This window comes from Seriola aureovittata, chromosome 8 (genome assembly GCF_021018895.1).
Source record: "Seriola aureovittata isolate HTS-2021-v1 ecotype China chromosome 8, ASM2101889v1, whole genome shotgun sequence".
Classification (NCBI taxonomy): Eukaryota; Metazoa; Chordata; class Actinopteri; order Carangiformes; family Carangidae; genus Seriola; species Seriola aureovittata.
In genome coordinates, this window is record NC_079371.1 from 29403309 (window position 1) to 29430804 (window position 27496).

The 27496-nt window shown below is 40.9% G+C and overlaps 1 protein-coding gene across 1 annotated transcript; it reads left to right on the plus strand.

The window, feature by feature from the left end:
* immt (inner membrane protein, mitochondrial (mitofilin)) lies at nucleotides 1–27496 on the plus strand. Its single transcript, XM_056382663.1, has 14 exons — nucleotides 1–160; nucleotides 1332–1399; nucleotides 1533–1719; nucleotides 3983–4127; nucleotides 6403–6495; nucleotides 8204–8368; nucleotides 13136–13269; nucleotides 18438–18541; nucleotides 21338–21473; nucleotides 21992–22121; nucleotides 22323–22546; nucleotides 25303–25434; nucleotides 25644–25773; nucleotides 26329–27496. Exons 1-14 carry the CDS (start codon nucleotides 119–121, stop codon nucleotides 26934–26936), a joined length of 2298 nt encoding a protein of 765 aa, XP_056238638.1. The 5' UTR covers nucleotides 1–118; the 3' UTR covers nucleotides 26937–27496.

Consider the following 27496-nt stretch of genomic DNA (forward strand, 5'->3'; position numbering starts at 1 on the left):
ACGACGTAAAATACGAGGAAGAAGAAGAGCTGAAAGGAAAAGGAAAACGAGGAGAAAGGAGTCAGTGCTCTGTGCAGGTTAAAGTGATCAGTGTTTGAGAACAAAGTGAGCGAAGACCATGCTGAGGGCTTGTCTGAGAGGAGCTAATGCCACAGCCCGGGTAAGAGCCGCAGAGAGCCTCCCCAGACCCGCCGTCCGCTGCCATGTTAGCATTAGCTTGTTGTCATTCAGTGACCCTCAAGGTGCCACAGCGGGTCTGCAGTGAACAGAGGCGGGGTGTTGACTTTAAAACATGAGCTAACGTTAGACTGCAGAAGTAACACGACTCTTTAGTGAAGCTGTCACCAGGAAGAGCCGGTGACGAATGAGCACAATGTCAGAGCTACTTGTTAGCTTCAAGTGACATTTGGCTAAAGCTAACGAGTTTAGCAACTGTGTTTGGGTCACTACATTTCTGCTCTAAAGCAGCGCTAACTAAAAGCCCCGGGCGGTTCTGCCCTACATTCCCACGGATCTGCCTCTACATGTCGGCTTCATGTGTGACTCAGATACTCTTTGACTTAAGTTAAAAATTGTCAGTGCTGTCCGCTAGAACCAAGACAAGGATCGTGACATGGCCCAGGGCTAAGCCCTCTAATTTCCGAGCGTTTAGCTTCACCTAGTGGTTAAAACCGAGAACTCAATTGCTTTGGATAATGTGACGTTTCTACAGTGTAACAAATATATCGACAATATGATAACCGTCTCAAATATTAGTTGCTGTGTTTAAAGTAATAAAACTTTGTTCTAGTTATTACATTGTGGTTTAAGGGATTTTTGTTGTCAGAGAAAATTGTGATAACTTGACATATGTTGTAATGAATGAATTTTTAGGACTGGTGTGTGGACATTATGTGCATCACCTTTGCAGAGACATGGGCTACATCCAGATCAACAGAATAAAATACGACTTTAGTATGTACTAAAGTGAAATTGTCTTTTGTCTACCAGGACACAGCACCAGAAGTGAACATTCCCTTACTGGTGTCCTTAGTCTCGGCCCTAGCACCTTTAGTTCAGAGGTTAGAGATGTGAGGAAACATCTCCTTTATGCTTGAAGCATTATCTGACATCAGTCTCTGTTGACACCTGTCTGCAGCAGCTTTGTTATTTTGAATGTTGTATTTGCATAAGTGGGGTGTGCTGCTCATGCTACAGGCAAAGGGTAATGTGCAGTTAGGCAGGAAATATGGCCATTGTGTGTGTTTGAGACATTGGAGGTAATCTCATGAACTAGCTGTGACCGATATTAAATTAATTTTCCCTCTTCCTCTCTCCTGTTCTCTCTTTAGAAGCACTGTTGGAGGACTCCTCTAACCAATCTGCAACACTCCCGGCACTACACCACAGGAGAGTCTGGGTAATACACACACACACACACGTACACACATACACACAAACACACACACACACACAAACACACACACACACACAAACACACACACAAACAAACAAACAAACAGCCCTCAGTTGTCTGTCCTCTTCCACCACAGTGGAGCTGCTAAAGTGGTTGCTGCTGGCTTGGTGACAGTAGGCGGAGGCATTGGAGGTACGATACTCTACGCCAAATGGGACCACAAGTTCAGAGCAGCTGTGGAGAGCAATGTTCCATACTCCGACTGGCTGCTGGGTGTGGCTCTGGGACCCCCTTCTCAAGATGGCCTCCCAGTCAAGAAACAGGTAACTGGAAAGTCCTCTTCATTAGATTAGACTGTTTGTCACATTAGATAAACACCAGTGTTGTGTGAATCCTGGGATCTTACATTTACCTTTACAATCAACAGCAGAGCAACAGTTATTTACTTGAATGTAAAAGAGTGTAGAGTCACATGATCAGATAAACTGGTTAAAAACTGAAGAGCAGGGATTTATGTTGAATAATCACACAGCTTGACATGAACTGTCAGTATAGACAGTACAGACGTCCACTGTGTTGAACAGAGACTGAGAGTCTGTCACTGTGTGTGTTGACCTGACAGCCTGACAGCTGCAGACAGATCTTAGCTGCAAAGACACACTGAAAACAATAGAATCCTGAATAGAATTCAGTCCTCTTCAGACCTGTATAGATCTGGTATTAACATCCATCTCAGGTGATCTGATCACCAGTGGTCAGCTCTAAGTTCAGGTGTGGACGCACCCTAGACGCACTGAGGATGCATTTGAGATCCAATCAGTCAGACCACATTCAGAAGTGGTATGTTCCAAGTGTGGCCACATTCTTTTAGCAGTGTGAACGTGAATGTGTATTAGGCCACATTGAAGGACCAGTTACTCTACTGAAGGACTGCATACTTTACTGATGTCCGCTGAAGGACTGTTTACTCTACTGACTTCCTACGAAGGACTGTCTACTCTACTGACATCCTCTGACAGTCTGATAAGTCCCAACACAGTTTATAATTAACCAAAGATATTTTACAGTGTCAAATGGATAAAACTTTATTTAAGTGAGCCAGAGCCAGAGCTCATATCTCTACACTAAACACAAACTGAGCTCAGATCAGTTTTTTTCTTTGCTTTCTGTCCTGACAGTCCCATATACTGTTCATGTGACTTTGATCACTTGACAACATGCACACAGCATGCACTAGAGTTGTGTTTTTAGTGGGACACAAATACAAAGATAGATCTTTGCCGGACTCTACTGTGTTGTTCTTCCTCAGCCTACTGGTGTTACACAGCTGCTGTGTTTTATGACAGCTGGTTCTACACTCTCACTACATATGAGAATGAACATTAAGCCGCTTTTCCACTGCAGAAACTTTCCCCAGGAACCTTTTGAGGAACTATGCCAGGAAGCAGGGTCTATATTTAGTTCCAGGGTAATTGGTCGACCCCCAAAAAAGTCCCTGGTCGGGAAAGGTACTTTCCAAAGGTTCAGGAACTTTGGGGGGTGTAGTCTGGAGTGCTGAACATTTCTGACTGGTCGAGCACTCACTGCATTTTATTTCACCCGCAATGTTTAAAAGTTCGCAGCGAGCGAGTGAGCAAACACATTTTCCACACCGCAAAACAGGTCTGCGAGAAGGTAAAAAAAAACTGGAACTGGGACTTAAAGTTCTAGGTACTTTTTGATCGAAACGCGGCTTTAACGTTTGAATATGAAAAATTATTTTGTGCCTGTGATCGACTCTGTTCTTCCCTAAGATCCTCTGTCAGACATCAGAAATGAAATGGTAATATGTACTTGCTAATTGCTGTTCGTTCGTTGAAGCATCGAACTTGTGTACCTTGGTGTGGAGTTAATGGTTAAACTAAACTGAACTGAAGAAAAAGTAGCAGCTAAGCATTTTCTCAGAATTTCACTCTTCTTTGATCAATATCGGAGTTCGAATGCATTTTTTTTTGCAATGAAGTCTCAGTGTAGAAAACATTCAGATAGGAGTTATTCATGTTTTAGAACTCATCATTGGTCATGTTTATGGGTTCTCTACACTGCTAAAGACTGTTTATGAAGTAAATGACACAACCTTTAAAATCTGTGTTTCTGTAGTTCCATCAAAGCAGACAGAGTAGTACCTCCTCTCTCTAGATGATTGTATTCATGTCAGTTTCAGGAGTGGCATTCCCTCAGTTAAACTGTCCTTATCGGATCAATAATTGAAATTAGTCTGCCAAACAGGACCTTCAGTAGTTTGAAAAATGTGTTCCAGATTTAGATGGCTTCAGCTGTTATTTCACTGTGTCAGATACATATTTAATCAATATTTAGTATTGAATGTAAACCACCTGATCAGACTCTGTTGAAGATTTGCAGCAATAAAAGACTCTGATCAGCATCAGGGCCAAAAACACTTGACTTGATCATTACATTGAATCATGAACTTCAAGTAATTTAAATTCCATCTAAAATGTCTTGTTGTTGGATATGACTTTGTCCAGAACTGAGTATCATATGTGGCTTTACACAGTTAAAATGGCTGCTATTTCTGCTGTTTAGATGGAGAAGGCCCAGCCTCCCTCCATGATGGACAAACAGGTGGAGGCATCCAAAGCGAAGTCAGAGAAGAAGGTTAAGGAGGCAGCAGAAGGTTCAGCCAAAGAGAAGCGTCCTGTGTCTACACAGCCTGCACAGAGCATAGAGGGTAAGTCTTCAGACTCATTGTCCACTGACCTCAGTCACTGCAGGTATCCCTCAAAAAAACTTTGAAACTGCGAGGCCAAAGTGACCTCACAATGATGGTTTCGAACCTAAGCTTGTCCCCACAACCATAACAAGACATGTATGCACACATGTACATGCCCTAACAGAAGTTGATCTACAATAAAGCTACTGTGATATCTCCTGCTAGAACAGAACAACATGGACAACAGTAAAAAAAAAAATGCCCTGAGTTTAGCCAATCACAGTCAGTTTTGTAAAAGTTTGGGCAGTAACCGCACTTGTGCACTTGTGTGTTTTTGTATATACCAGTTCCTCATATCAGTTATCAGTCTCCTTAATCACTAATGAACAATATCGGCCCCGAAAAAAGCCACATCGGTCAACCCCCATGATGTGTGACCACACTTCTGGAATTTTAAAACATATTATGTTCTTTATCATGTTACATGAACATAATTTGATTTATTTAATGTTGAGGCTAAAAAGAATCTCTCAACCTGTTCTGATTGAATTTGATTTGTTCATTACATAGAGAGTTAATGGAGTCTTCAGGGGTCAATGTTCCCAAGAGCCCACAGGTAAGACCAGTCTAAGGAGCACCAAAGGGAGACAGAGACTGAACCATGATGTCGGAGACTTTGTTACTGTGTGTGACTCATTTTAATATTGTTGAAATGTCAGTGTTTTATGTGCACTCTGTTGTTTTCTGTGTCCACAGAGACATCTGAGGGTAAGCTGTCCTCTGTCCTACTTTAGCTTCCTGTAGCTTCCTGTAGATCTCTGTGGTATGCACACACAGACATGGTGGACACTGAATTTTCAAATTCAGACATACCATTATTTATTTAGGTGTTTATTAATGACTTTTTAATTAGAACTTTTATTATTTATTCATAGATTAATGTAAAATCTTTTATAATAATTTTGTCTTTTACATTCAAATATCAATTAATGAAATACTTGTAATTAATTAATTTATGGATTAATTAATTCATTTATAAAATCAATTTATTTATTCTTGTTTTTATTCCTATATTTTTATTCTGCTTTTGTTGTCTAATCAGTGAAATGCTTCATAAGTACTTCCATGGTCCCTTGAAGACCAAGACCTGAGGACCAGTCCCAGACTAGAACCTGCAGTCAGAATAGGTCCTTTAAAAGAAGCCAAAAACAGTCTCAAGACACCTTTTCATAACAGAGCGCCAGATCAACCCTTTCAGTCTCTATTTGTGGAGTAGCAGATCTAGAATGTTTTAGAGACCAGTCCTGATCCACGATAGTAGCATTGAAGTCTGGATCACAGTTAAATAATAGAGTAAATCCACTGAAAAGCAGAAAACACACACTAAACAAAAAATTAAATATTAGAAATATTCATAAATATTAAAAAGACAGAAAAAAGGAAAAAACATTTATTTAATAAACTAAAGTGACTTGTCAGTCTTGGTATGAGAGGAATCGATGACAGGAAGCACAAACACTTAACAGAGATCATTCCACAAAGAACACAGTCTCAGATCTGGATCCGGTGTTTTTAACCATAGTACCGCAGCGACCTGCAGACTCTTAGTCTATAAACTCCAGAACTTCATCAAGGTTCAGTCCATGAGTAAGTCAACAAAAAGAAGAGCATGATCCTGTCTTCACCAGACGACTGACAGATGCTGGACAGTTCTGCATTAAGTATTTTATGACAATAACCACTGACAACACAAGTGTGAAGCCGAGGTGTCTGTGCACCTGTCCCGGGTAGGGGCAGCTCAAGTGCAGGAGCTGGGATGAGGTCACACTGAATGTGGTGACATTATTGATTCTCTAGCGAGTGGACATGAGACAGGACCCACCTGTTTCCTCAGTGTGAATCTGCTGCTGCTGGTCTGGATAGAAAACATGGTTTTGATGTGTGTCATATGTCTGTGGTGTGTGTTGCCCTTTAGTCCTTTAACTGAAGTAAAACACCTTCACTTCTCAGATGTGAACATTTACTGCTCTTTCTTTATGTCTGACATTTTAAAAACTGAAAATAAAATAAATAGCAGACTGATTGATGATGAAACTGATCATTTGACTCAGCCCTCTTCCTTAGGGCCTTGTGGCCTTAAATACATGTACAGCTCATAGGTCATTAGACTGTAGTGCAGTCCAGTACATTTAGCTCTGTGATAACTTACCACACTACAGCTGAAGCTGTTAGTGCAGATGAAACCACGTGCTCACAGACATGCTGTGTCTTCCTGTGTGTGTCCCCCCACCAGAGGCTTCAGCAGAGGCAACTCATATCATCTCTGCCATCAGTGAGGTCCCATCAGTACCTGCTCCCTGTGACACCGAGGCAGCAGCAGTCAAAGGTAACATGTCTCCACCACAGGGTCACTATGATATCTCTGCGAAAGAATATATATATCATATCAGTGGAAGGATTAATGTTTGTCAATTAGCTGGTCATCTATAATTATTACATTTTTCATACCATCAGCTGACAGTGGATTATCACTGAGTTAATGACAGTCAGATCAAGCAAGAGATCTTAACCTTTGACAGCAGTGTCCACTGGTTATTACAATGCATGGCTGCTTTAACCGTCCTACTGCAAGCCGTGGCAGCATGGTGAATTTCGATGATTCACCATGAAAAATCAGTTAGCTATAACTCCAGTATACATCGTCCAAACTGCCTCAAACTTTCTGTGTTTATAAGAGTAATAAATAATTACTAAATTAATATAACAATGTAAGGTTAAAGTAAATAAACAGATTCTACGAAGCTGTAAAATTTGAAACAGGAAGTGGTTATAACTCTATTATACTTTGTCCAGTCTTCTCCAAATGTAAGCTTTATGCCTAGATGATGCTTCCCTGTGAAAATTCAGAGTTTCCGTTAAACTACCACATGTGGGCTTATTCCATGGTCTCTGGCTCCACCTGTTGGAAAAAATGGAAATGCAAACAAACATACAATGTCTTCAGCGTTAACTCTGTTGTATATTGTCCAATCTTGCCCAAATTCCATATATGATGAGAGTCTCACACTGAAGACATCTGTAAACAAATATGAAGTCATAGTCACAGCGCTATCTTTTGAAAACAAAAAGTAATTCTTGAGTGGCAATTCATCTTTCTATTAACATGACATTTTCAACAGCTCTGCATGTGACATACAGACACATAATGTGCACTTGTTGTTTGGTCTCTGGCTTCACACAATGGACAAAATTAAGAATGCATATAAAAATTCAGTACATCTTCTCTGCTGCCACAGGGTCTGTGAAAGAAATCTTAACCCCGGGGTACGGTGTCCAGCGGCCGCCAGGATGCGTGCCCACGGGCTTGGCAAAATGGCTCAATAGTGCCACCATGTAATTTCAAAAAATTGAAACCCCGCTCTGTGTTTCACCTACATGCATGAAAATCGGTAGGCACATGTAACATGCCAAGAATTACAGAAAAGCCTCTTGCACCCATACCCTAAACCCAACAGGACATCTGCCATTTTGTATTCAATTTGCAATTTTCACGCTGTTTTTGCGATTTGGGGGTCACATACTTTAACGAACTCCTCCTAAGAAATTCATGAGATCGACATGATCTGTGGTCAGCCTCATCTTGAGACCTTTGTGATGTTAAATTGTGAAGCTTTTCAGTTTTTGTTGGAGGACCTGCCCGTTGCGAATTTCTATTCCTCACCATGAAAAATCAACTCGTTCCCATTCCAACACACATTTTGCAAACTGGTCCAAACTTTTCCCCGGTGCTAGGACCCTTTTGAAACTGTACTGTTTATTAGGGCTGGAGCACCGAGTGTGCCAGGGCCCAGTGATCCCTGGCACTGGAGGTGCAAGGAACCTATTGTCTTTGCAAGGATTATTATTATGATTATTATGATTATTATTATTATTAATAATAATTTCTAGTTTATTTTTTCTCACGCTACACCTCCCCTGAAGTTCTCTGGCACCCCCCCTCCCCCGGTAGGCGCGCCTCACACTTTGAATACCGCTGGTGTGTGATGTTTAGTGACTGACAGGCTTCATTGGGTCTGTGTGTGTGTTTTCTTCAGAGGAGTGCAAAGAGTGTCATGACCATCAGGACACCTCACTGTCAGCAGCAGTTCACCTTGACACTGAGTCACCTGCAGCAGCAGAACCACTGAGAGAGCGTCCAGTAGAGGAGGTGACAGCTAGACTGGCTCAACAAGACCAGGAGGAGCAGGACGTCATGGCAGGTAGGCTGGAAACAACACACACACACATACACACACACACACACACCTCTGTCTCTCTCTCTCTGTGTCTGACTGTCTCTCTCTGACTGTCTGTCTGTGTTTGTCTGTCTGTCTCTCGATCTGACTGTCTGTCAATTCAATTCAATTCAATTCAACAGGCTTTATTGGCATGGAATGTTCAATGTGTAGCAGCCAATACTGCACATTCTCTCTTTTCCCCCAGAATGATGGGTAATTTCTCCCTGTCTGTTAAATTGTTAAATACAGGGCACTTCTGTTCAAATTTTGTGAAGAATTCCTCCCTGATGTTTGTGTATTTGCTGTCAGGAAAAGTAGTTCTGTCTCTATAGCTCCGTGATCAGAGTGACAGCACAGCCTGTTCTTTCTGGGCAGCCAGGTCTGCCTGTGTCTGCCCTCCTCTATTGCAAAACTGTGCTCACTCAGTCTTTACATTGTCAGCATTTTTCTCAGGTTCTTATCAGCTACTGTGGTCAGGTAGTCTGCCACAGTATACTGTCTGTGTAGGGCCAAATATGTTTCTAGTTTGTGTTGTTGAGGGTGTAATATTGTTCCAGTAGCTTTTCTTTGTCTTTAGTTATAATTTGGTTGGATCTAATCTCTGACAGTGTAACTGCTCTGATGCTGGCTGCGGTTTGTGATGTGAGAAGGTGAAAGGTAAGCCAGCCTCAGGACCAGTTTGCTGAGGAGACTCCTTTCTATGTCCAACTCTTGGCAGGCGAGAGTGTTTTAATGGTAAGAGGCAGCGTTACTCTTTTTAATTAGGCTCCAGAATTTGAAAGCTCTTCTCTGAATACTCAGAAGCAATGGGTTTTGACATAATTCAGCCCTGCAACAGAGGGCTTGGGCTTTTTCTTTCTCCCTGGAGAATACTTTTGCAGAACTCTGTATGCAAGATTTCAATTGGATTTTTTTTGGTGCTTTTTTATGCCTTTATTGGATAGCACAGTAGAGAGAGACAGGAAATGGGGAGGCAGAGAGAGGGGAAATGACATGCAGTAAAGGGCCATCCGATGCGGGATTCAAACCGGGGCCGACTGCAGCGAGGACTGTAGCCTCTACATATGGGGCGCCTGCTCAACCCACTGCGCCACTCGACGCCTCTTCAATTGGATTTTTGTCCCATTTTTCATTTTCATTTTGTAGTAAGGGCCCCCATATGTCACTGCCACACGATGCAATCAGTTCTATAACTGATTGTAATATTTTGAGCCAACTGAGAACTCGATGGCATAGAAAGCCTTTTTGCCTTTTGAGTTCCTTCACAGCAGAGCTGAAGTTTCCTGTGGAACTAGTCTGTAAACCTAGGTAGGTGTAGGTATTTGTTTGTTCTATTTGGGTCCCTTCTATTTTAGATGTATAAATGTAATTTCTTTGCTTCTTTTCTGGAAGGTGATAATTTTGGTGTCAGTCAGGGTCCAGGTCTGACGTTACTGATGAAGAAAGTCCAGATTCTGCTGAAGACATTCATTAATAGGAGAGAGTATGACCAGGTCATGTGTATAAAACAGACACCTGATTTCTGTGTCTTGAAGTGTGAGACCTGTCGCTGGTGATTGCTCTAAAAACAATGCCAGTTCATTAATAAATTCCTTTATTAAAGGCCGCGGTATCAAATAAGTTCTGACCTTAACGGTTCTGCTATCGGAACTTTTTTTTTTTTTTTTTTTTCTCCATTAGATAAACGTTATCTTGCACATTTATTTCACCAACTTTGTCAAATATCCGTCTATGTATGACATATTTTTGCTATTCTCGCAGAAGGCGAGAGATCTGTCTCTCATTCTGCCTGCCTGCTGTTTGTGTGGTCCAAAGTGTGGCTCTACTACAGTTGATGCAGACACAGCCCGTTGTCACAAACATGTGACAAATGTTTTGTTTTAAGTTTTTTTCGTCCTCAAAAAGTATGGATAAGAGTACCGTTAAAGTACCAGATCGATAAGCAGTATCGGTAAGAGAAGTAGTACCGTTAAAATCTTAACGATACCCATCCCTACTTAAGGCTCTGTGCTCGATAAGGAAGTCTGTAATTCTTGAATTTAAAATATTTTTCACGGATTACTACTTACACGGATGCATCTGTAATTATTGGGATCATATTTGTCTCCATTTTTGAATATGGGTGTGATCAGCCCTTCACTCTAACTTTAACATCTTATTTAAGATGCCATCAAGCCCATAAGCTTTTCTGGGCTGCAGAACCTTCAGTTTGTCTTCCAGTTCTGATTCTGTGATGGGGTAATCCAGTGGGGTCTGGTTATTCTTTATCAGTTTTTCTGAGATCTTCTCTTGAACTTGATTCTTTGTAGGTTTTCTATAGGTTAGGTTAGGTCTATAGATTAGGGGTGGGCATGATTAATCGATGATCTATAATTGATCATTAAGAATTTTGTCGATCACATGGAATCTGATCGTGCTAACATATGTATCAATGAGGTTGTGTTGTGTAGTGTGTCGTGAGGAATGCAATGAATTTCACGTGTTCTGATAGTAGAATAGTAGATAGTAGAGCAAGCTCTCTCCTCTGGCTTTCTCTTGTTGTAGGTCACTCACTTGTTCTTTCAGAGTGAAGAGGTCTTTCTTGTGGCTTTCTGTCTCTGATTAATTGTTTTTCATGGGTTATCTGTATGTTCTCTTGCTCTTTTCTCATCTGTTATATTTGTTGTCATAAGAGCTGTGTAGAATGTTTGTCTGTCTGATTTAAGATGATTTCTCTGAGCTGCATCATCTCTACTTCTAACTGGGTGAAGTGGTCTGATGGGGAGGGATGAGGATACGCTCTGTGTCATCCTGGTGCTCCTTCTCATTTGGGATGCTAGAGACAGTTGGAGGGTGTGTCTCACTGGCATGAGGCTGGAGTTCCATAGGAGAGGTGTTTACTTTCTCTACCAGAGATTCAGTGCCTGGAAACTGTCCTGGAAAGGCTTGAGATACCCCTGTACCATGCCTTTACCACTTCTGCAAATAGTGATAGTTGTAATCTTGCTGTTTTCCGAGTCCTCTGGGATAGAGGAGTAGGGTGAAGTGTAAGGGCTAACTGGCCCTTCAAACGAAGATTTTTCAGGGGCACACTTCAAATGAAGTGTTATGAGATATTTCCCAGAAGCCTGCCTTGCAAATCACTGGCAAGATAGCTGACACGAGCGACTAAAGAAAATCACAAATGTAATTTTCTCCATTAATAAAGATTTTAAAAATTACAATGATGAATAGGAATTATGGTCCTCTTCTTCATAAAAGCCACAAAAAATGATTAGTAGTATGCTTATGTCTCAGTAGCTATCTAGCTAACGGTAACATTATTCTTTATTACTGATTTGTGCATGACAATCCTGCATTTTGGAATATTTTAATGATAACCCTAACCTAACCCCATTTGATGGCATATGACGACCTAAATTTAAGTGACGTCCAGCACGTAGTTTGCTGAACTTTACCGCTCCCATATCAGTGCAGACTGTCATGGCTGCCTACAGAGCATCACTTAACAATAGCCTGGCAATATAGCAGTTTAATTGTTTTTCTTTTTCAATTGATCGATTGATGCATGAAATGGAACTTGTGAAAGTATCGCGTTTGTCCGTGATTTTCACATTTTGACGGCATGTTGAATCTCCGGCAAAAACACTTTGCGTCTGCTTATGTAATAGTCATCATAGACTACTGATGATGTATCACGTTCTTTAAAGGGGTGTCCCATTTAATAGGGATAGATATCAATCACTACCCCTTGTAACTCAGTTCCAACAGGAAAGGGGAAGGTGTAAAAATCAGAAATGGGATTGGGCCTTGTCTGCTGGGTAGTGTATATTAATGATGTCACTCTGCGGGAGTGGGGGAGGGTTAGCTGCTGTTCTGAATGGCTCATTGGTCAAGTTTGAATCAAAATGCCTATTTTCCAACTGCTTCTGTTAGCCTCCACTGCTCACATCCAACTGCCACAGTTAGCTGCAACTGATTCCAGCTGCCGTTTTGGGGTTCCAAATGTCACTGTTTGACCTCAAGTTGCTTATCTGAGTTTTTCTTGGTAGTAAAACTATTATAATATCAGCTTTTTAACACTCCAGGCCTACTCACTCTCTTTTGAGTATGTTCTTTGCTGATTCCTATTGTTGTTGTTGTTGTTGTTGTTGTTGTTGTTTGTTTCCTGTTTTCCCCTATTGCATCAACAAGCTTCTGCTAACTCCTGCTAGCTCTTGTCACACTTTCTTTGGAGAAATGTTCTTGTTTTCTCTTGCTTCTCCACTTGTCTAGTTTGACTTTCTTGTTGTCCTTGATCTTATCTTTATGTTTTCCAAATATGACTTTGTTCTTCTCAATTCAAAATGACAAAAAAACATGCAAATATAGGAGCTGATGTAGTACATGCCTGGTCTCTCTTTTGGAATTCTCTCTCTATCCCTACCTGTCTCTGTTTGTCTTTCTGTCTCTCCCTCTCTCTGTCCGTCTCTCTCTATCTGTCTCTCTCTCTGTCTCCCTCCCTCTGTCTGTCTGTCTCTTTCTCTCCCTGATTATCTTCCTCTCTGAATGTCTTTGACTCTCTCTCTGCCTGTCTTTCTCTTTGCCTGTCTGTCTCTCTCTCTGTCTGTCAGTCTTTCTCTCCTCTCTCTGCCTGTCTCAGTCTCTCTCTGTGTCTCTCTTCCTATCTGTCTCTCTTTCTCTGTTTCTCTCTCTCGCTCTCTTTGCCCGTCTCTCTGACTGCCTGTCTGTCTGTCGGTCTCTCTGTCTGTCTGTCTGTCTGTCTTGCAGCTGTAACAGCCAGTCTTGAAGACTCTCTGTCCAGCTCAGCAAAAGCGACCCTGCATGCAATTGGAGCTCAGGAGGCAGCGCTGCAGGCCATCACACGACACACACACAAGCTGAAAGAGGCCATGGAAGCAGAGGTACAGAGCAGAGGTCAACTGTATGACTCATGGAATCATTCATTAATGCTGCTACAGGTACTGCTGTGTCTCAGTGCAATCTGACCCGACAACAGTTTGCAGGACTCAGTGTAAGTGAGTGTAACCGTCTAAAAGCCCTTTGAACTTGCCTGGACTGGCCAATATGATCTCACAGTAATGGTTTTCTAATTGAATTTATAATCACGATCATAGAAAGACATGAAGACACACACACACACACACACACACAACACTTCACAACTTCACAACCAGTGGTGTAGTCGATGTGATATGCAGGTGTACGTCGTATGTCCACTATACGTCCACATGTAGAAGCCAAATTCTGGGCAGATTTTCACATTGCCATGGCAACGGCAGCTCCTGACCTGTGTGCGTGCCTGCGTGCGCCTAGCAACCAGATAACCAACTCTCCAAGCTCTGCTAGCTTTACATTAGCCGCATGTTAGGTCTTAAATTACATTTAGTTAGGTCTTAAATATGTAAGTCCATTTACTGCTTCCTTCGTTGCTTTTTGTTTTGTTTTGTTAAAAGAGTGAATGAAGTTGTGACGGTCTCCGCTGAGACAGAGGAGAGGAGAAGCTACTAGCCCTCTCTCGCTGTGACTTCTAGTCGCTCTCCTCCCCAGTAATGTTAAATTTAGCACAGAAAAAAACATAATAGTTGTAATTTAAATAGCGGTTCATGGGATTTATTAAGCCTCAGGGGTCCCTCTGTCCTTTTTTGGACATTTTCTTCACTTTTCTTTTTTGATTTGCTGATCAAAAAAGCATAAAACTAAAACGAATCAGAAACTGTTGAAGATATCAAAAAGTTAAATATAAGTTTAATAGCTGAAAGTCCTGTGAACACTGTAAAGCTTGATTGAAGGCTGTAGCTGAAAATATGCTGAAGTAGCTGAAGTTCAAAGAGGCTGAAGTTTTCAGGGATTTGAACATCATCTCAATTTATCTGAATGGCAAACAATTGTCATAAAACACTTAATATTTCAAAGTTTATAAATAGTACTAATAAGAAATATAATAGCATCCTACTCCTAAAGAGCAGCATAGCCATTTACCTCCCAGAAGGAAAGGAAAGGAAAGGGAAGAGGAGTAGGAGAGGAGATAAATGAGAGACACCTGGGAGCCGAGGGAAGGGGAAAAGTCTCTATTCTCCTGTCTGGCACCCACTAGTTTGAATAACTATTTCATTCCTCTATGCTACAGCACGTTTTGGTATTTGAACGGTTTTTGTAGCACAAAGTATGAAGGAGTAGTTAGATGCCAAAAAACTGGACTAAGAAAAAGAATTTGAAAGAACTAGAAAATGCTTTTCTTGCTTAAAATGCATGTGAATGCTGAGAGCTGAATGATATTGCTGAAGCAACTGCTCAAGCAATGATGAAGAAGCTGAAGCAACTGAAGCAATGGCTGAAGATTAAAAGCAGACCTTGTAAGCTGGAGGTTGAATGTTCTGAAATGTTTGAAAAAGGCCTGAATTGTGTAAGAAACAGCTGTACAAAATATACAAAATGTAAAAAACAGAAAAACTTGTTAGTTTAAGGCTAAGTGGCTTAAATTGGCTGAAAAAAACGTAAGAAAGAAGAAATGTTCAAGTAAAACTTGTAATGTCACACCTGAAGGAGATTTCTGACACGATGCTAAAATAGTTGAGAAAGCAGCTCATATTAACTTCAGTCCAGTGCTTTGAAAAAAATTTAAACTGGAGGAGCTGAAGTCCATTTGCTGCAGTAGCTGAGAAAGGAAAGATGTTGTTGAAACTGTTGTAACAGCCAAATTATTTACTGCCAAAGGTGGAAGTAGGAATAAAATGCCATAAAATTTGAAAGAGGAAATCATTAGTATTAGTAAGAGAAAGATGAACTGCATCCTAAACAAAAGAAAGTTGGGGCGTCGTGTAGCGTAGTGGTTTAGATTTTTTTTTTTTAGATGGTTTTTTTATGTGTAGAGGCTACAGTCCTCGCTGCAGTCGGCCCCGGTTCGAATCCCGCATCGGACTGTCTTTCACTGCATGTCATTCCCCCTCTCTCTGCCTCCCCGTTTCCTGTCACTCTCCACTGTGCTGTCCATTAAAGGCATAAAAAGCCCAAAAAAATATACTTTAAAAAAAAAAAAAAAAAAAAAAAAAAAAAACTTTAAGATGTCATTAAGCTGAGTAATCACTTAATAGCTGAAAGTCTCATGAACAGTTTAAAGTTTGAATGAAGTCTGTAGCTGCAAGTATGCTTAAGTAGTTGGAGTTCAAAGGTGTTGAAGTTTTGAAGGATTTGAACATTGTCTCAATTGACTTACATTGAAAAAAATGCAAAATGCAAAAAATGAATGAATGTAAGCATAAGTCTCCTGAAGAAGCTGAACATTTTTGATTGGTGAACGGTTTATTTAGCACAAAGTACGCAGGAGTAGTTAACAACCGAAGGAAAGTAAAAGGAGGATCTCAAGTTGTCCAGTCTGAACTGTAATCTCTCTCTATTAATACTAACTTGTAAACAGGTTGCTTTCTTTCTTTCTTTCTTTCTCTCTTTCTTCTTTCTGTCTGTCTGTGTTTGTCAACATCACAGATCAAAAAGTCTCTTAAACAAGCCATATCGCACAGCTGTTTAGAGCTGGAAGACACAGAGTTGACACAGAGCTGAGTGAGATTTTGGCTCAACAAGCCTCTCAAACAACTGATCTTTATGAAAAAATGGTAACTCCTATCAGAACAATTATTAGATTGTGAGCGGCACAAGACCTTCATGCACAGAATATGTGGCTGAAAACGAGACAAAATTGTTGTAACAGGAGTGAATTACAAAAAAGGGTCAGTTCTGCTATTCTTGGGAAATCAGCTCCTGAGTTTGTATTGCAGTCTATGGGAGAGTTGTAGGGTACTCCATCACTTTGAGGGTTACTGTTCAAATTCTGTTAGTCTCTGTGCTTAGACAGACACTTTCTGTGAAAGAGGACAAATGTGTCTACAACCTAGGAAGAAATGATGTGTAAAGACTGAAATATGTGGGCATGAGGACAAGGTAGAGAGATTTTTCAGACAAGGTTTAGAGCTTCTTCCACTCTAGCAATGATGTCATCCACTTTAGCCCTGAACATTTTGTGCAATACACACCCATTATAAACTCAAAAATTGTCAGAAAAAAGCATAAAACTAAAACTGTGATAAATCAGAAACTTTTGAAGATAGCTGAAATCATAATAATAACTAGATAATTCCAGGGAAATTTTGAGTGCCATGGGGGCTACTGCCGGGATAGGGTTAGGGTAAAAAATCTTCTCTGTGTCACTGTAGCGATGACATCACGCAGCCCTTGGCTGTCAGAGGTCAGGTCAGGAGCTGCCGTTGCCATGGCAATGTGAAAATCTGCCCAGAATTTGGCCTCTACATGGCTTCAAACAATTGCAAATTTTGAGAAAACCGTTACGTCTTTTCAAAAACCGAAAACACCGTGCCAGACACTGAAGCCAGACGTTTCTTACAGTCTCTATTTTATTCAGATATTCCTTTAAATGAGTGAGTAAGCTCAGTGTGAAGACAGAGTGAGATTCTTTTGGAGAAAAAAAAGACGATTACATTAGGTGTCAATGAGAGTGAGACAGGTATTGCTGCCGTACTCGGCACCCCCGTTTAAATTTTGTGCAGACCCTGCCTGTCAAAGTTACATTTTATGAATCCCAACGCCTATGTCTACATTTTGAGAAAGAATTATTTGTCTCTTTTTTTGCGGTTTGGCCGTGAGCTCGGGTTTAAAAATAAAAATAAAGGTTATTTTTTACTGCTTCACGCACTCTAGCCAACTGACGCTGTCACTCTAACTTTTGTCAATGAGAGTGAGACAGGTATTGCTGCTGGACTCGGCACCCCCGTTTAAATTTTGTGCAGACCCTGCCTATCAAAGTTACATTTTATGAATTCCAACGCCTATGTCTACATTTTGAGAGAATTATTTGTCTCCTTTTTACGGTTTGGCCGTGAGCTCGAGTTTAAAAATAAAAATAAAGGTTATTTTTTACTGCTTCACGCACTCTAGCCAACTGACGCTGTCACTCTAACTTTGAAGAAAAATTGTTTTCCACTCCTCCTTTGAGTGCTCATAGTTTGAAAAGTTTACATATTATGTAAAAGCAGTTGTTTTCCTCCGTTTTATAGTTTGAATCACATTTCTACGTGCAGGTATGAGAGAGCTAGGTGACTCAGAAAAAAGGTGAAATTTTGTAGAAAAAAAATGAAATTTTGTGGGTTTTTAAAAAAATTCCAATGCATTCCTAATGCATTATTATTCCCAGTATTTTGGGAATAACTTTGGGAAAAATTGGAATTTTAACACCAAAAGTTGTAGCACCTCTTTCGGGATCAAGACGCACGTTTTGATGTATATATTACCGGGGTTTTCTCAAAGCTGCGGGACGAGTTACGCGCCAAAATTTGGTGGAAGGATAATAAGTATGAGGAATATTAAGCGATGCCTCGGAGCTGAGCACCCGTGGCGCTAATAATAATGCTTGCTTGAATGCCTCGACAGTACTGAATATGCAGGTAATAATGTAGTAATAACTACTGAGTGCTCATAGGTCAAAACCTCACCATGCTGACAGGCATGGCAGTAGCTGTGTTCCCATCACAAGATGGTCTCTAGTTCTAGACTGTTGATAATTATGTATTTAATAGGATCTAGCTTTGAAAAGATCTCATCTTGATGGGATCTGGTTTTCATAGGATATGGTTTTCTAACTTTTCCTTTATCCACAGTTGATGAAATTTCTCTCACCTTAAGTCTAAATTAGAGGCATGTATAATCAGCTGTTTTATATCCAGTGGCAGAATGAGGCCTTGTTAAGACAAGTTAGCAGAAAATGTTGCTGCTAAAGAAACAGTTGTAGCTTTTGAAAAGTATAAATGTAGGCACAACTGTAGTTGGTTTAGACTTTAATCATGATCAGAGATGATTTGTCATTTTTGATTGTTTTGGTAAAATGGACAAAGGTCGGTAGAGATGTGAACAGTGACAGGAACTCTTCTGTTGAGACTGTGATGGCTTTGGTTTCTGTACAGTTTCTGTTTGTGTCTCTTTGTTACTGGAGTGTGTGGACGGGGAAGTTTAAAAAATTTAACCTGTTTTACAGTAGACTGATTACAGTTCCTCTTAAATCCAGGTTCCACCTCAGGAGAAATCGGACCAGTGGAAGGATCTAGAAGCTGCTCTCACAGATAGAACCTCTGCTGTGAATGATGCTGGAGCTGCTCTGTTGAAAGCCAGGTAAGAGAGATACACACACACACACACACACACACACACACACACACACACACACACACACACACACACGCACACAAACACTAAACAGCTGTTAATGTTAACCTTACCATAAGTGGTGACAGAGGAGTTTGTCTATATAGTAGGGTTGTCACGATACTAGAATTTGAAACTCAATACCAGTACCCAGGAAAATACTCAATACCATTTTCAATACCACGGGGAAAAAAATGACAAAAAAAAATAAATAAATAAATTTAAATAAAGATTAGAACAATACACACAATAAAAAAAAAAAAAAAAAAAAAAAACGTAACCTTACTGTAAGGTATATACACTGTGTGCACAATTATTAAGCATGTTGTATTTTTTAGGATTAATTTTATTGTTGAACAAATACAGCGCTCTCGGTCAATCCAAAATGTTAATAACCCTAATAAACCTCAAAAAATGAGTTTTTGGCTTTCTTAGGAGAATATCCATTTGTGCACAATTATTGGGCAGCTATTAGTGTGCACAATTATTATGCAACTAAATGAAAAACAAAAATTTTCCCATCTCACTTGTTTATTTTCATCTGTTAACCCATTAATACCGGATGCCGGCAGCGCAACATTGCCCCTTGCGTAGCGCAGCAGTGTTGATTACTCGTCATTTTCATGGCACATGCAGCATATAAATATGTAAAATATGTTTAAATATATCATGAAAATGACAAGGAATCAACACTGCTGCGCTACGCAGCAGCCAGCAGGAGACTCAATGCTGCGCTACGCAGCAACCGACGAGAGGGGCAATGTTGCGCTGCGCAGCATCTGGTATGAATGGGTTAAAATGAGAATAACAAACAAACAACTCAAAATTTACAAATAAACATTTCAGACATTTCCAAAAAAGAATTCAGTGACCAATATAGCCACCCTTCTTTTCAATAACAGTCATAAAAGCCTTCCATCCATGGAGTCTGTCAGTTTCTTGATCCGTTGAAGATCAATTTTTTTGTGAAGCAGCAACCACAGCCTTCCAGACGCTCTTCAGAGAGGTGTATTGTGTTCCCTCACTGTAAATCTCCTGTTTTAACAAGGGCCCGCAAGTTAGGGTAGGGTTTAGGTCAGGTGAGGAAGGGGGCCATGTCATTATTCTTTCATTTTTAAGGCCTTTGCTGGCTAGCCACGCAGTGGAGTATTTGGATGCATGCGATGGAGCATTGTCCTGCATAAAAATCATGGCCTTCTTGAAAGATGCAGACTTTTTCCCATACCACAGCTTGAAGAAAGTGTCTTTTAAAAACTGGCATAAGGTTTGGAAGTTGATTTTTAAGTCCATCTTCAACCCGAAAAGGTCCAACTAGCTCATCCTTAATAATACCAGCCCATACTAGTACCCCACCTCCACCTTTCTGGTGCCTGATTCGAAGCAGAGTTCTGTGCCTGTTACTGGCCCATTCATCTGGTCCGTCAAGAGTCACACTCATCTCATCAGTCCATAAAACCTTTGAAAAATCTGCCTTCAGATATTTCTTGGCCCAGTCTTGACGTCTCAACTTATGTGTCTTGTTTAATGGTGGTTGGATTTCAGCCTTCTTTACCTTTACAGAGACTGTCTCTGAGCACTGAACACCTTGTACTTCTGGACACCTGACTATTTGCAACAAAACGTTTGATGATTCGGTGATCACGCCCCAATATCAATTTCAAAAGTGCGGCATCCCTCTGAAAGGCTTTTTACAATTTTTGACCTTTCAGAGTCAGTTAAATCTCTTATTCAGCCCATTTTGTCAGAGTAAAATACCCTGCCTAATAATTATGCACACCTTGATATAGGGTGTTGATCTCTTAAGGCCACACCCTCCCTCATTACACAAATACACATCACCTGATATGCTTAAATCCAATAAGCATTCAAGTTTATAAATCTTGGAGTTGGAAAATATGCATAAAAATGATGATATGGTCAAAATACTCACTTGCCTAATAATTGTGCACACAGTGTGTGTATATATACACTTGGCACCATATTTTCATTGCTGATGAAATAGAGTTGGTAGGGTAGGCTGCCGCTGTTTGTCTAGTTGCTGGTTGACTTTTCTCAGCTTCAATCTGGGACTTTAAGAGAAAAATAACACTCTTCGGTTAAATTAACACTGTCTATTCATGTTACAGACGGGCAGGACTGATAGAGTTAAGTGCCTAGCTCCGACATTTACGTTAGTCGTATTATTATTAGCCGCTAGCTTAATGATAACTTAGAAGACATCTAATGTGGCTATTGGCTAATTGCTAATAGTTAAATGGCTCACATTAACGTGTGCTGCCGGCCAGGTAAAATAATAATTTCAAACGGCACTTTTGCTTTTTTTCATTTTCAACTAAAACAGGTTGTGAAGGCCCTTCAGGTGCAGCACTTGCCATGTTAATTTATTTTTATGCTGGCAACACCAGCTCAGTGTTGTGAACATCCATTAGCATTCATGTGTTCAGCTGCAAGTGAGTGGAGGGGCTGTGTGCCTGCCTGTCTGCAGTGGTGCTGTATGAAGTTGTGTCAACTTGAGGAGGCCAAGGCACTGTTGGTATCGATACTGTTGCAAATGAGTATCTAATCCGATACTAATTTTTAGTATCCATTAGTATCTGAGTATCGATTATTTTGACAGCCTTACTATATAGTCCATATCAGACCAGATGCACAAGTTAAGTCTGAACTTCTACCATGTATGTAACTAGTGTTTAGTATGGTGTTTGAGTATATTGTCGATTGAGCTGATTGTCCTCTTCCTCCCCAATGTCACCCCCCTTATAGCGAAGCCTTGGATAGTCTGAAGACAGTGATCGACAAGTCTAAAGGTCTGAAGGTCTCTGCTGTTCGCCCACTAGTTTTAGCAGCAGAGGAGAATCTCCACAACATGGTGGTGGACTTGGATAAAGTGGTCACTAAGGTGAGGACATCATTCTGTTCTTGACTGGGACCACTCCACAACCAGTTGAGACTTCGGGAAGTTACAGGCTGTAGCCAAGAAAAAAGTAAAGATGACATTTGTTGTAACAAGTGTCTACAGCCGTGGTACTGTTAGCATAACATGGCTAGTATTGATTAGAGGTGTCATTAGTTCTGCAGATATTTCAGGAAAATGTTGACCTAATGATGATGCTAGGCGAAAAGTCCAGAGATCTCTACAGTGACTGGAGTCTGGGGTTGAGATCTACCAACATTGACCAAAGTGGTGACTGACAGACTGATGTCCGTCCTTGGAGCCACGCCGCCTGCACATCTGAAAATAAAGGATTAGACATTCCTTGTATCTGATTTAGATTTAACAGCAAGAATAAATTTGAACAGAAATGCTGGTTTCCTGAACTCAGTGATCCCAAGACTCATGGTCTCTGAAATTAGTGACCAACAAGACAACTGCCACTGTTTCACACTGCATGTCAAAATGTGTGTTTGTGTGTGTAGGTGCAGTCTGCAGAGTCAGAAGCTAAGATTGTCTCCCAGTACAGTGAACTGGTAAATGAAGCCAAACAACAGTTCCAGAGGGAAGTGAGCAGCCTAACTCCAGAGATCCAGGCCAACTGGAAGGGCCTCAGTAAGAACACACACACACAAACACACACACACACACACACACACACACACACACACACACAGAGGAAGAACCATCCCGAATAGATATATTATCATGTCTATATTGAATCCATGTTGGAACGTGTTCTGAACAGTCCAGGTACAGAGGAGACATGTTTGCAATAGAACCTTGTGTATGTGTGTGTGTGTCTGTGTGCATCAGCTGGTAAACTGTCGGCAGACGACCTGAACGCCCTGATTGCTCACGCTCACCGCCGCATCGACCAGCTGAATCGAGAGCTGGCTGAGCAGAGGGTCAGGGAGCAGATCCACATCGATGCAGCTCTGGAGCAGCAGAAGCTGGAGGACCAGAGAGCCCAGGAGAAAGCTGTTGACACAGCCCTGCAACACATCAAGGAGGAGGCCCGTTTGGAGCAGGAGAGGAAGGTATGGAGGGAACATAGGCTGGTGCTGGGTGTCACATGTTAGCAAATGTGTAGAGGTGCAACCAGTCTCCAGTTTGTCACTGTAATACAAGCAGTGTAACTTGAAAGCAACAATAAGTAATAACTCAAAAATTCCCAGACAAATTTTGAGTGTGCCTGCTGCTTGGTGCATGTACTTCACTCATCACGTTTCAATCTATACAAAGGATGTTACTTTCAGTTTCATCATGTCGTAGAGACTTATCCTGACACTGACCTCAGTCACTGAAGGTGTCCCTCAAAAAGCCTGTTGAAGCTGTTGCAACTGGCCAAAGTAACCTCACACTAATGATTTCAAACCCAAATTTGTCCCCACAACCATAGCAAGACATGTATGCACACATGTATATGACCTAACAGAAGTTTATCTGCAATAAAGCTATACCACTATATCCCCATATAGACGATAGCTTCTAAGATCAAACTTTTATTACCTACCTTACCTCTTACCTTTTTGAGACTGTTATTTTGAAAGTGTCTGTGCTTCTGTGTTTGGCAGTATAAATTGCACAAGGTTTTGTACAACAGAGCCAATAATTCCCTCTTACCATGTTTAGACTTTTATTTTGAAGGTTTATCCAATTCGTTGAGATGCTTGTTTGTTTCTGTCCGTGTGTTCTGGGTAGTACCTGCTGAGACACTGTTTGCCACTGGCGAATGTGGCCACCAGGGAGAGGAGGGAAACACGTACGCACAATCCCCTCTGTCTCCCTAGACAGCCAACAGCTTTTAGGATTAAACTTGTGTCCTAAAATGGGATATCGGAGGAAAAGCTACAAGTCCTATTGAAAAGATCACTTCACCACAATGCTAAAATGGTTTAAAAAGTAGCTCATAATAAATGAAGTACAGTGCTTTGAAAAATGTTATGTCAAAAGGATGATCTTTTCATAATAATGAATATCCAAAGGTGGAGATGGTTTGTGTGTCTTTCAATATATGTGTATACATATATGTGTACAAAAATGGGTTCTTAACAAATTTGTCTTGATAATCATAGAAATACATGAACACACATACACAGTGTTGACTTGCCTAATAGATGCTCTCATACTTGAGTAATAACAGTAACAGATAATGAGTCTAATTAGCCAATAAGAATCAACTTTGCCCATTTCTCCCCAGATAAAAGTTGTATGTGTGTTCGTAAACATCTCAGAGATCAAAGAGTGTCTTAACAGGCTGGTTCAAACACCTGTGTCTATTTGTGAAAAAGCGGTAACTCCTATCAGAAGAGCGGACCATGTCCAGCACAAGACCTTCATGCACTGCATATCTGGCTTTGGTGTTTCTAGAGCCAAAAATTTGGACACAGGAGCAAGTTACAAAAAATATAAATTTTGCATTTCTCTGGAAATTAGATCCTGAACTTGTATTGCAGTCAATGGGAGAGGTGGAGGGTACTCCCATCACTTTTAGGCTCATGTTCAAATTCTTTAAGGCTAAGGTAGACACATTCTATGAAACAAGACAAGTTTTTCTACAACTTAGGAAGCCATGATGTGTGAAGATATGTGGCTATGAGGACGAGTTAAACAGAATTTTTTTCTGAGGGCGTTCTAGAGCTTCTCCCACACTAGCAATGATGTCATCCACTAGCCTCGAACATTCTATGCAATACACACCCATTATAAACTCAAAAAAAGCATAAAACTAAAGCTGGGATAAATCAAAAACTGTTGAAGATATCAACAAGGTAAACTGCTGAAAGGGTTGTTAAGAGTTTAAAGGTTGAATGAAGTCTGTAGCTGAAAGTATGCTGAAGTAGTTAAAATTCAAAGAGGCTGAAGTTTTCAAGGATTTGAACATGGTCTCCATTCATTTGAATGGCAAAAGAAAGCAAAAAGCTTAATATTTCAAAAAATTATAAATAATATTAAAAGTTGAATACATCTTATAATCTAAAGAAAAAGCCGAATGTTTTGATAGTTGAACGGTTTTTGTAGTACAAAGTATGAAGGACAAGTTAGAGACCGTAAAAAGGCGAAAGAATTATTAACAAAAATTCTTGGAGAAATTTTGAATGTGTTATGTATATGTTTACTTCACTCCTCGCGTTTCAATCTGTACAAAGGATGTTATTTTCAGTTTCATTCATGTAGCAGAGACTTATCCTGACACTGACCTGGCCAAAATGACAATAATGGTTTTTAACCAAAATTGTGCTCACAGTTATAGAAAGACATGTACAAACGCAAAGAAACACACATCAACACAAACACACAAGTAAACACAAGTAAACACAAATGCACTTTGTTGATTTACCTTAGAGTTGCTCTCATACCTGAGTTAAAAAGAATTAATGAGTTTAATTAGCCTATCAGAATCAGCTTTGCCCATTTTTGCCCAGTAACACCTGCTCCTGAATTTGTATTGCACTCAGTGGGAGAGGTGGAGGGTACTCGCATCCCATTCACCATCAACTCTTGCAGTCATCACAGAGCAAGTGGTGGCGCTTGTTTGTACGATGGCACCAACAGCTGGAGTGAAATTGGCACAGCTAAAAAATAAAACATTTCACATCCACCCAATTTTTTTCCTAAACCTTCATTTTCATTTCAATGAACAAAATTGTTTTTTCACATACATCTAGTTTGTGTTACTTTGCTAGTTTTCATTAACGTGTGTGTGTGTGTGTGTGTGTGTGTGTGTGTGTGTGTGTGTGTGTGTGTGTGTGTGTGTGTGTGTGTGTGTGTGTGTGTGTGTGTACGCACGCAGCTGTCTGAGTTAAGGGATGTGATGGAGGCAGAGATGAGAACTCAGCTTCGGCGTCAGGCGGCTGCTCACACAGACCATGTCCAAGATGTCCTCAAAGTCCAGGAGCAGGAGCTAAAAGCTGAGGCAGAGCAGGTCGCCAAACACTGTCCTCATTTCTACACACATCACAACACACAGATGTATTACAATCTGTTCAGTTTACTGCAAGTTAATAGTAAATGGCTTCATTTTATATCATGTCTGAGTCACCTAGACAGGTGAATATCACCCACCTGTCTGTGTGACTGACAGCCTGTCCATCTGCAGCCCTCTCTCACTGCTCTGCTGTGTGTTGTGTTCAGGTGCTGAGCAGTAAGATGCTGGAGCAGGAGACCTGCTACCGTCAGCTGAGCCAGGAACAGCTGGACAACTTCACTCTGGATATGAACACGGCCTATGCAAGACTGAAGGGGATGGAGGAGGCCATTGACAGTAAGATACACACTTACACACACATAGTCTGTCATCTGGTGACATCATGCTTTGTCCCTGCAGTTTATATACTGTGTTGTGGTTTAATCACCGACTGAGGAGCTGCTTCTTTCTCTGATCTCTAATCAGATTTAAGTTTATTTGCAGTGGTGTTTTCATGTCTGTGTGTTCAGGTCTGATTGAATCATGACTCAGATTTTTGTCTTGTGTGAGTTTCAGATGTGTTTGGATATTGATATTTGATGACCCGTTAAATGATCTTTTTGATAAGATTTGTTTTGGAGATCAGTTTGAGTGTTTTGATACAATATGTGAATAAATGTAACCAGTGATAAAAAACATGAGGAGCTCTAAGAGTAGAAAAGGTCAGAGACCACTGGGTTAGAGGAATACAAGGGAAATATGCTGGTCTACATAATCTGGATAAATGTTTACACAACAAAGTAATACACAGCATAAGTAATGTTCGGTGGTGGGGTGGTCATTTTGATCTCTTGAAAGTCTGTAAAGCTCTGGACCTCCTGATATGAACCCCTCCCTGTCTTTTAAATGCAGGCCATGTGGTGGCAGAGGAGGAGGCCCGTAAGGCTCACCAGTTGTGGCTCTCTGTCGAGGCTCTCAACTACACCCTGAAGACCGCAGATGCCGAGTCGCCCACGGTGCCTCTAGAGGGCGCTGCTCAGGTTGTGCGAGACAGCTGCCACAACAGTGACTTTGCCTTGGCTCTGGCATCAGCTCTTCCAGAAGAATCACTCCAGCGTGGCGTGTACAGCGAGGCCTCCCTCCGTGCCCGCTTCAACTCCCTTCGATTGCTGGCTCGCCGTGTCGCCCTCATCGATGAGTCTCATAACTCCTTGTACCAGTACTTCCTGTCCTACCTTCAAGCTGCTCTCCTGTTTGAGGCTCAGCAGGAATCCCCGCCAACCCAGCTGAGCAGTGAGGACTTAGACCCCTTCAAGCTTCTGTCATACGCTAGTTACTGCTTAGAGCACGGGGATCTGGAACTAGCAGCTAAACTGGTGAACCAGCTGAGAGGAGAGGCTAGGAGAGTGGTGGAGGACTGGCTGAATGAAGCCAGACTCACACTAGAGACCAGGCAGGTCATCAGTTTGTTGTCTGCTTATGCAAATGCTGTGGGGTTAGGAACCACCCAGGCTCCATAGGCTGCTCTCACTTAACCTGGCAATCCTTAAAGGAGCAGCCTGCCAGTTGAGGATCAGGTAGTAGCTGCAGGCTTGAAAGGTGGTGGGGTCAAGGACAGCAGCTGCAATGTCAGTTACTCAGAATTTGTGTCCCTTTAAGGTGACTGAAGATACCGCAGAAGTTTATTTCTTTTACAGCACTAAGTCACTGTGGATGATTATTTGTACAATAATTGATGCACCCTCTCAATCTAGTCTCGTCATTCAGGCCCAAAGGTTTGGTCCAGGTATTTATTTCTGGATAATTTCTTATTTTTTTGTGTTATGGGAAAAAAAAATCCTAACATTGATTTTTAAAATGTTTCATGCTGCATTTTATTTTTGTTAGTTCTGCATGTTACAATAAATCATGAACAATTATTCTGTTAAATTCTTCCCTCACAGTTGTGCTATTGTTATATTTAATGGTTGATCAGTTTGAGTTAGTGACAGAACATCAGTAATGAGTCTCCAGTATCACTTCAACAATGTCACTTCTGTAAATACTGACACCACAGAATAAATGTTGAATATTTAAAGGA